This window comes from Rhagoletis pomonella, unplaced genomic scaffold (genome assembly GCF_013731165.1).
Source record: "Rhagoletis pomonella isolate Grant_MI unplaced genomic scaffold, Rhpom_1.0 Rhpom_scaffold_00002, whole genome shotgun sequence".
NCBI lineage: Eukaryota > Metazoa > Arthropoda > Insecta > Diptera > Tephritidae > Rhagoletis > Rhagoletis pomonella.
In genome coordinates this window covers 33,839,596-33,850,692 of record NW_023458556.1, presented here as the reverse complement: position 1 = coordinate 33,850,692, position 11,097 = coordinate 33,839,596, and the positions used below count along the sequence as shown (strand labels likewise).

The window sequence follows — 11,097 nt, the reverse complement described above, 5'->3', positions numbered from 1 at the left end:
TCTCTCTCGCTTCCCTCTCTTTTCTTAGGCAGCACATCGAATCCCGATGCTAAGCGCCTCTACGACGATCTCCTCAGCAACTATAACAAATTGGTGCGTCCCGTTGTCAATGTGACTGACGCCGTAACTGTACGCATCAAATTGAAGCTATCACAATTGATTGATGTCAATTTGAAAAATCAAATCATGACAACCAATTTGTGGGTGGAACAAACCTGGTACGATTACAAACTCCAATGGGAGCCGAAAGAGTATGGCGGTGTTGAAATGTTGCATGTGCCCTCCGATCATATATGGCGGCCGGATATTGTGTTGTATAATAAGTAAGTAGTTTGAGTTAACAAGGCAAACAAAAAAAAAACACTACAATGCCAATAACAAAAAAAAACGCAATAAAAGCCTAGCATGTGTGCTTGTGCGTATGTGGGTGTGTGTGTGTATATTACGTGTGTGGGCCCAATGAAATATCACCGCATCAAATACTCATATATCACAATCATCAGCCGCATCAGCAATTGTAAGGCTATGATGAGAAAAAACATTAGTCATGTATGTATGTAGAAAGACACTAGTGTGAAGTGCTTTATATTTACTCGTTTAACAGAAGTAGTATTGCCTTGGTAATTCCAAACTAATCCAAGATGGTCTAGTTTTAAACTGGTTGGCAGTGAATTTAAAAATCCAAAAAAAAATGTTCAGGCATTTACGAACTACAAAAACTAGCAATATTCCAAAAATGTAACTAAGCGCAGTAGTCTATAACAAACAGTGATGAGCAAAATTTTATTTAGTTTTTGGAAAATATGTATCGAGTACGACCGTATATGGGGCGCTCCACACTAAAATGGACGGGGTTCACACTTCACGTGTTTGATTTGTTTCAAATTTTAAGGGTTGATGCATAAACATAATTAGCAAAAAAAATATGAAATTTGAGCTTGATTAATACATTTTTAAAAAATTTACAGCACAAAAACAAAAACAAATCGATTTAATAGTTTCCCAAATATCTCGAGAACGGGCCGAGGAAAAAATTAAAAAAATCACACATCAAAATTCTCTACGAAAAGAAATATTAATTTTTTTTTTTCTTGAAAAATTTTTCGCATACACATTTTTTGATAAAAAAAAATTAGTTTTTGAAAATGTGCCATCTCAAACAAAAATGAAACAAAATCGCCATGGTAGCTCTGAGTATTGCGCAATATTTAAGTAGAAATGCTTGGAGAATACCAAAAATCCCGAAAGATTCTGAAAATACCGAAAAGTCCTGAAAAATACTTCGAAAAGTTCCAAAATAATACATAAATGTCTTGAAAACTCCGAAAAATGCCGAGAAAAGCTCGAAAACATGCGAAAATAGCCGAAATAATACCGAATGTACCGCATTCAAACAATTACTTTAAATACAAAGTATGACCCATAACAAACAAGGAATTTACGTTCTTAAAAAAAAAAAACATTAATTTTAATATTTCAAAACTCGAAGAACTGGTATCAATTTGACAAATGGGAGATAGTCCGATATAACTAGTTTGCTCTTGGTTAAAAACGAACCAATTTCAGCGGCTTTTGCTAAATTAAAACAAGTTTTTTTAAAATCATATCGTAATTCATAGAAGAATTAACTCCTAGGTTAGGTGGAAGCTCCAGAAAATCACCAACAGAATACACAAATGCAGAAAACTACTTTCGTTCCCTAATTTACAAATATACACCAGTCAACAAAGTAGACCCTAGTTGTCCCAAAAGATCTCGAAAGGTCCCGAAAATCTCGATAAATCTCGATAAAAACTCGAAGTTTTTTGAAAAGTTCGAAAATCCCTATACAATCCCGAAAATAACAAAAAATTCCTCATTAAGTAATGATGCATTTTGTTTTCAAATACAAAAAGATTAAGATGCATACGTCCGGCGCTGATAAAAAAAAAAACAGACAATGAAGTTCTTTAAAAAAAAATAATAATAGTTTTCAAGTTTCATAACCCGAAAAGCTGGTATTAATTTGACAAATGTGAACTATTCCGATAGAATTCGTTTTCTTTAATTAAAAAATTAACCAATTTTGTAAGAAGAATGACCCCCTAAGTTCCACATCAGGCGCAAACCCTAGAAATTTAAAAACAAAATGCAAAAGTGGAGAAAGCTAATCTCGGTCTCGAATCAACCAACAAGTAACCAGTTGTCTTAAGATCTACTCGATTGCTCTATAGGGCAATAATGACAATTCTGTTAAAGTATCAGTAAAAATGTTTCTGTCGTAGCCGTAAAGCCGTCAACAACTCAGCACTAAGTCCGACATTTGCTGCTTTTTTGTCTTTCTTTTTGTATTCGTTTTTTTTTTTTGCAGTTGTTGGTCTTTCCACTGCTGCTGTCATTGTCATCGCCTCTGCTACTCATCATTGCGGTAGTTTGATTTATTTCAATTGAATCTTTTCATATTGCTTCCCTTTTATTGGCAAATTTCTACGAAAAGTCAAATTTCCGTTTCGTATTTCATGCATTCACAACCGCACATACACAAACATACACATATGTGTGCAGTTGTGCCACGCTGAAGCACTTAAGCTTCTAGATTTCCAGATAAATACATGATGAAGCAAAGATTGAAAATACCGCAATATGTGTTGTTCCTTTTAATCATGCGATTTTAATAAAATTTCCAGCATACATTTCGGTTAGATTAATTTTATACACTTAAATGTTTATGTAAAAAAATGCAGTGAAAACTAAGCTTTCTTACTTCATGTTGGAATATTTCAAATTTTTCTTTCCTATTGCATTTTTTGCGATTCCTTTCAAATTTTCCACATAAATTTTAAGTTCACCCTTTCGATTTGAATTGTTTTATATCCAAATCCACTATTTGCTTCTAGATACGATGTATGGTCATATGTATTCACAATTTTCCTCTCTATTCTCCTCTTTGTTCACTCACTCTGCTGCCCAACTCATCGTTTGCTGCCTCATATTACACCAACACCACAGCGCCGATGGAAATTTCGAAGTGACGTTAGCCACAAAGGCCACTCTCAACTATACGGGCCGCGTCGACTGGCGGCCACCGGCGATTTATAAGAGCTCCTGCGAAATCGATGTCGAGTACTTCCCATTCGACGAACAGACGTGTGTGATGAAATTCGGCAGTTGGACATATGATGGTTTTCAGGTGAGTTTGTACTACTAATTGAAATTTTAGCCACGAGTGCAATTGGATTTACTTACTGTACGCTTAATTTTATTTTTTATTTATTTTTTTTTTGCTGATACCAATTTTTTACAGCATAGGTATGTATATAGTACTACATATGTATGTACATACACTCAATTATGTAACTTGAATTTTATAGCTTACACAAACCCAATCTACATATGTACGTAAGTACATATATTAAGGTGGCGCTAAAAATTCAGTCCACACAAATTTCAAAACTAAAAAAATGGGTTTGAAAAAATGAAAAATTATTTGATAGCAAAGATTCTAAAAAATGTTACTCCCAGCATTAACTCGGCGAGTTATAAAAGGTCAAATATTTTTCGAATTGTTGCAATTTTTTTAATCTAAATTTTTTAAAGCCGCAGTAACAGCCCCTAAGATTTTTTTTTTGTAGTTTTGACATTTTCGTGGATGTCTTTATTTTGCATGTAGGGAAAATTGTAATAAATATAAGATTTAGGTATTAATATTTCTACAGACAACCCTAATGTGTGTATGTACATCTATTGATGTAAATCGATTCTCTCTTTCTTTTTATATACACTTTACACGTTTTTTGCAACCTGATTCGTCTGAATTCGTCTGAGTAAGCTGAACTCAATCAATGGTTTAATTGGCTCGAACCGTTAATTGGTTTGGTTCGTGCGAATTTGGAGAAGAATATAGCAAACTTAGAAATTTATTTAGATGCAGCGAGCCAGCAGAGAAAAATATGTATATATATTTCAGTGGTAATTTTTTTTGTTTTTCGAGTTTTAATACTTCTCGATAAGTGAAGTTTTAGTAAAGGGAAATTCGCAGTACTTAGCAGTTTTTCGGAATTATTTTTTTTAAGTAAACAAGACAAACATGAATGGGTGCCATCAGAACAGATTATATTTTACGAAAATCATCTAAAAAACAGTTCATGGCTTCTTAAAGCTCTTAGCTGCCACTTCTTTTACTTAGTGAATACTTTGAACTATTCAACCGCGATAACTATTAGACCCAGTGGGTGCTTTATTTACGGTTAAATAACAAAAAAAAAGTATTTTTTGAGTTTCTGTTGTTGTTTATTGTGGGTCACAGTGAGTTTTCGTCCAATGAGTACCGAAATGTGATTTTTTATGTTTGTGTTACACCCTTCATTGGCTTGATGAATACAGCTGCACAGATGATTCTTTGAGAAAGATTACTATCTCACCAATTCGGATTATTTAGCTGAAACCCAAACCATACCTTTCGCTTTGCTACGGGTTTCATCCCAGTGCACATAAACGAGTTCATTTTTGTATTAACAACTAAATAAGACCTGCGATATTTATAAGTCAAATTGATGCATTTGAAAATTTCCTTCACCAGGTTCGATTATTCTTCAAGAAGCTTAATCTTGCCGGTTTATATAAATTAAGGCTTTCCTTTTGGGGGCTTGGTCGCACCACAGTTGATGCGGCTTACAATAGATGATAGAGAAAGATTCCATAGGCGTCTTCAATGCGGCTAATGTCTAATGAAGAACTCCAGAAAATTGTGTGGTCTTAATTTATTCATCCTTCTTATATCACTATAAAGTCTCCCAAATGTTTTCAGTCGGAGCGAAGTAAGCTTTCAAAGCCGGTAGCATTTAGGATGCAATCCTTGAGATTCTTGAAATCGTCGGAACGTAACGAAACCTCAAATAATCTCACCTCAAAGTCCATTCCAGCCTAGTTGATGTGGTAAGAAATATTCATCATAATCTTGTTTGCAGCTCGATTTAAAAGTGCGATATATCGTTGAATGTATCGATATATCGCACTTTGTGATCCGACCATAATTCAGACAGATATGAAAAAGCACGTCTTTGGCTTTTATAAGGACTAACTAGAACGCTCATTTTTATGACGCCAAATTCTTTCGCTCTTTTTTTTAATAAATCCAATTTTGAATTTCTGCAAATTTCAAACTAAATTCTTCCACATCTACAAAAGTCGACTTGTCCTTCGGAAACGTTTTATTACCGCAATAAGTTGAAGTTTCATTCTGCAGTATTTCTTCTGGAAAAAAATCACTGCAATTTTTTTACGGCTTATCTCATCCATAAATTTCAATCACTTATTTAAAGGGGAGCTAAATAAGTTTATGAGTAAAATAAATCCTTTGATTGTCTCTGCCATACCCAGACAATTGCCCAGTGTTTCTCACCTCGCACAGCTTTCCCAAAACTAAATAGGTATGTATAAGTGCGTTGTACCACAATTTTGGGGGGCGATTTAAAGCCAATACTGCAAAATTTTCAAGCGAAGTGGCAGCGCGATTCTGCCACTCATTCAAATTCGCGTGCAATTGCAGAAAATCAGCATCAGTAACAACAGTTGGACGAGTGCGCCGACGGCAACGGCGGAGTAAGTGTACACCAAGCAAAGTACTTGAGCAATGCAAGTTAAAGGCATTCACGGCTGCCAAGTATCGAAATTGGATTTTCATGTTGGAGTCAATTGAAGCGAAGAACACGATTAAGAAGGCGCAGTTACGGAGAGGTGGGGCCCGACTGCTGAAGAAAGATGTAACACTCACCCACCACTAAGCGATTGAGGTGAGTGAGCATCTTCGTATTGGCGCAGGTGGTTTAGCAGAACAACCATCGAAGGTAACCAAATGGTGGTATGCCAAATTTTCAACCAGCTATGTCGGACGGTAGACGAGCTGCTACTTGTCTTCCCGCTTCACCCTCACTCCTCCTCGCACACCTGATGAGCTGATGTGGCGTAAATTGTTATTAAAAGCATCATCAGCGGTAGCGGCGGCGCACAACTGAAATGGCACAGTAACAATTGAAGCAGGAAATAAATGAAATGCTTCGGCGAGTTGGCCGCTAGCTTCCTTCTGCACTTGCGCTCTCTTCAACTCTTCAAACGTTCCATGGATTGCAACGCTGATGAAAAATCATGCAAGCGGAAGCGAAACGTAATGAAATATTTCCGGTTGTTAATATACATACATACATACATACATACCAAGGACAGGATTGGTGCAGCAAGCACGTGGAGAAAATGGAATTAAATTTGAAATTTAATAATACACAACGAAAGCAACAACAACAACAACAATGTATTACACGAATATGCATGCATAAATAATAAATCCCATACACACTCCCACACACATACCTACACACACACATTTTGGCTCTGTTAATGTTGGCAATCGGCATCAGCTGCATTTTTTGCTGCCAAACTCAAACGGTCTGAACTTTACCGTTCCTCGTTGATTTGCATAAATTCATTGTGATATGTGTTACTCATACGCCATGTGCGGCAGCCACCTGCGCGCACGTAGAATGGAATTTGTATTAAAGTACGCAGGTGTGACACTTCAACTTGAATGCAATCGCTTATTTTGTTTTTCTACATTGCTGTTTTTATTTATGCATTTCTGTTTATTTATTTTTATTATTTGCAATCACTACCGGTTTCATGACACTCGGCAACGAATAAATATTTACCCATTGCATTGTTACAGATTTTGCATGCAAAAGTGCGGTACCTATTTGTTTTTTCCGAGTTTCAGAAGTGAATAAAACCCAATTTTAAACTTAAATTTTCAGAAAATTTTTAACATAAATTTTTTACATATCTTTTCTGACCATTCTTGGGCCAATGATGAGCACGTGCGGCTCCTTTCTTAGAAAACTGTGGTTCTTTTTTATATTTTCTTTTTTACGTTAAACTTTTTTACTTTCGGTTGGCAGTAAATGAAAACATCGATGTAGCGAAAAAGTGACATATTCGTTGGGCTCTAATTCCAAGCGAAAAGGTGACAGAAGAAGCTAGGGGATGGCGAACGAAGGCATTTTTTGTTAATGTCATCACATCTGCACCGTCCGGTCGATTTTCAAAAGTGAAGAGTCAAATTATAGAATTTGGCCTGCACATCTGCGGTATATTTTCAAAAAGAGTTGCCGCTTATGCGATTTCACTAGAAATATTTTAATACTGGTAGCAGAGAAAAAAGAAGTTCTACGGCTCAGAAAACTTACTTGCTAAGAAGATTTTCGGGTAATGCTAAAAAATGTATACAATCCACTTTCGGAAATAGCTCTCTACGCTTATATGTATCTTCAACATAACTGCGGAACAAACGTTTTAGTGAATAGATATCTGCCAAAATCCTCAATAAAATCTAAATTGCTTAACCTTGGTCCTAAAATTTCCACGCCCATTTCTAGAAGTTCCTTCGATTTTAAAAATAATTTGCGAAAGAAATGTTGTTAACGAAGGGATATTCTGCCGAAATCTGCAATAAACAAGGCAAATCTGGCTAAGATAGTAAAAAGTCTTTCGTAAGACATTGGAAAAACAGATTGGCAAGTTAGTTCGAAAGATATTTGTTATTCTAGCACAAACGCCTTAGAAAAATGCTGCCTCATTCACCACTCGTGGCGAAAAGCTATTTTGAGAGAAAGCATTAAAAAGTAAAGAAAGTATTTATATTATTTAGCTCGAGTCGCTCCAACAGTCGCAATAGCCGAGTGAGCAGAGCACAGGCGTACTATTTAATACTGGTACTATTCGAAAGATCCGAGTTCGAGTCAGGGGAGCGGACTTTTTTAATTTTTTTTTTTTTCTTTCTTTTACTTTACATTTTTTCTATTTTTAATTCAATTTAATTTTTATTTATTGCTTTAAAAGGAAAAAATATATGTATTTCTGCTATTTCATTTGTTTTCTAGGAATTTTTTTTCTTCTTATAATTAATTTTTTCTTCTAATTTTTTAATTTAATTTAAATTTTAGAATTTCATTTTATTTATTTTTTTATTTAATCTCAGTGTCTTACAATGTTTGTATTTTATTGTTTTAGAAAGAAAAATATATTTGTTTTATTTAGTTTAATTTTCAGGGACTTATTTTTTTTTCTTTTTTTAATTATTATCATTTTTCTTTTTAATTATTATTATTTTTATTTTTTAGTTTATTTTCTTTTAATTTTTAGATTTTATTGTTTAGGAAACAAACGCAGTTTTTAATTTCATAAAATTTTTAAAAACTTATTTTATTTATTAATTCTTGTTTAATTAAGCTGGTTTTTCTTGTATTAATTTTATTTTCTTTTAATTTTTATTTTTACTGGTTTAAAAAGAAATATATATTGATTTTTTGTCATTTAAATTTAATGATCTTATTTTATTTATTCTTTAATTAAATATTCTTTTAATTTATAAACCAAAAATACTTTTTGAATTTATTTAATCTTTAAGTTCTGCATTCCTTTTTTTTATAAAATTTTTCTCTTTTTTAATTTAATTTTTGCATTTTATTTTTTTAAACGATTTTTTTTAATTGCATTTAATTTAAAAATAATATTTTTAATTTATTTTCAATTGAAATATTTTTTTATTATTTAATTTTCTTTTATTTATTAGTTTTTATTGTTAAAAAAAAAAAAAATATATACATATTTTTTAAATTTAATTTAATCTTTAAAAAGTTTTTGCTAAGACCTCATCGTTAGCAAATCTTCCAATTAGTCTTTCGAAAGACAGTAAAGAGCTATCAAGATAGTTGCCAGAATTTACAATTGCCTTACGAAAGACTTATGTCTGACTGTGGGTGAGTTGACTGTGAGTGAGTTGCCAGAATAGCCGTTTCTGAACAACGATTTTTACTAGAGGGGTATTTTACACAATTTTTGACACCTTGCTATTTATAAGCACAAGGAATTTTAATTTCCATAGAGGAATAATATATGTATGCATAATAAAATTGTAACCGGCCGATGTCTGTACATCATAGATATTAAAGGAAAATTAATGTGGGGGTCTTTAGTAGAGCAACAGAAGCCAAATCAACAATTTTGAGAATTTTTGTCTGTCTGTCTGTCTGTCTGCATGTTTGTACGCGCATGCAGACGAAAATATTTTTGTGGAAGGTTGCCATCTATTTGAAAATTTTTATTTGATTTAATTGATAAGATAAATTGAATATTGCAATATGGGTATCAAACTGAAGAGGTTTTGGAAAGTTTACCGCCGAGAACATTTTTGAGGTGGGTTGCCACCTGTTCGAAAAATGGTATTCAATTAAATTGATAAAATAAACGAAATACTACAACACGGGTATCAAACAGTACCAAATACTTTTAAGGCGCAGTGAAGCACGCCGGGTATTTGCTAGTTGTAAATAAAAATTACTTTTAGATTTTGAAACCAATAAGACGTGGCGAGTGGTTTTTGCCTTAAACGAATTAACTTGCAAAGCTATCAGTATTTCTTGGTCGAGATTTGTTATAAAATGGATACTCGGTACAATCTCTGTTTCTTTGCATTCAAATGGAAGTTTTTGTTTTGTTGATCGAATTGTTTGTTATAAATCCATGGAACGTCAACCTGGTACCACACTTTAAATTATAAATGTTTTTTTTTTTTTATATAAGGTGCCATTTTTTTGCAATCACACAACAATACTCTTCAATGTACCAGCTTCAAGTTATTACTTTTTCATTTGTCTGCAAAAAAAAAACAGTCTGCTATGCACAGCTGCTGCTCGTCCCTTTTTCAAGCAAATTCGCACGACTTTCACGCGGCTTCATCACAGCTGTCTTGACTTGTCACATTGTAAAATACTTTCTATATCCCCTTGCACATAAAAATGTGTATTTATTTGGCATGGTTTCCCCTCCTTACTATCCTATCCTCGAACTGGTTCAAATTTACATCCAACGCCCCTTTGCCAATTTTCTGTGTCTGTCAGTACATACTCGTACTATGTAATATATACTCACATAACATACATGTATGTGTATAAATGTAAAATATAAAATTTTTTACTTTCCTCTTGTTTATTAGCTGTTGCCGGTTTCCCGCCATTTGCCCACAAAAATGAAAGAGGCCATAAAAATGTGCGGTAGTAAATATTTTAGAGGCGTAAAATTTTTAACTCGCCAAATTTGCCTTTTGAAAATATCCTCTTTTTCTGTCGCAGGGAATTTATTGCTGAAGAATATTTGTATTTATTCCCGATTTACATTTCGTGTCCTATTTTTAGGATTTTTTGAGGATTTTACTGCTGTAGTGGTTGCACAAAATAAAGAGGAAAGGACAATTTTACGCGCTGTACAATCTTTTATTAGCAAATTTTCTCTTGCAAATCCGTTTCTAAAATATTTTTTGATTTTTATGCACTGTCGTAAATGGGAGGTAGACGCTACCTAAACTCAGACCGATTTTAAATAGCTACATAAGCATTCAAAGGGTAGAAAATTTAACTTATCGGATCACCTATATCGCCCAGAATTTATTCATGATAAAAAAAATACTCATGCGGAGCTCGGTTCTTAATGTAATAAATAAAATAATTTCGAAACTCTAATACAAATGAATTGCACATAAATTGACTTGAATTGAATTGAATTGCAAAACCTGATTACTAGAAATTCATTTTCATCTCTTCAGGATTCAGACCCGTTTTTGAAGCTATTTTCTCCCTCCTTTTTCTCGCGCGGCTATTGGCAGTAGAGCGGTTGAAAAAAAAAAACAAAGGTAAAACCTATGAGTTTTTGAAGAAATTTCTGAAATTTGTTTGGAAATTTGTTTGGAGAAAATCCGGTTTTAGCGCTTTGCCACCTTTTCTGCCAAGCAATTGGAAAATTCTTACGAGTAACTAAGTAACTCCTATCACACTTAAAGTAAGTTTCATAAAGCAATTTATGTGCCATTTTTTTAATTGAATATGAAAACAGACAGAAGAGAAAAAATCATTATTTAATTAAATTGCTGCTGAAGCTGGCAGTTAATCTTCTTCACGTTGTTTATTTAAATCCAGCGGAGGAGTTAATTTTAAAATCATCTTCACTGAAAAATAAATTGCTTCCAAATATTACTATTAATTGATCGAATTGGTTTCAAGAACTTATTTCCAAAAA

General features: G+C 33.4%; 1 protein-coding gene across 1 annotated transcript in view; it reads left to right on the top strand.

Annotated features, from left to right (window-relative positions):
* Nucleotides 1-28: 28 nt before the first annotated feature.
* Nucleotides 29-11,097, top strand: part of LOC118733504 (acetylcholine receptor subunit alpha-like) — a gene marked incomplete at both ends in the record, with an annotated part of 96,048 nt that continues 84,979 nt past the window's right edge. Inside the window, 2 exon segments of the mRNA XM_036462911.1 lie at nt 29-323; nt 2,989-3,169. Of these exon segments, the coding sequence (XP_036318804.1) occupies nt 29-323; nt 2,989-3,169 (476 nt within the window).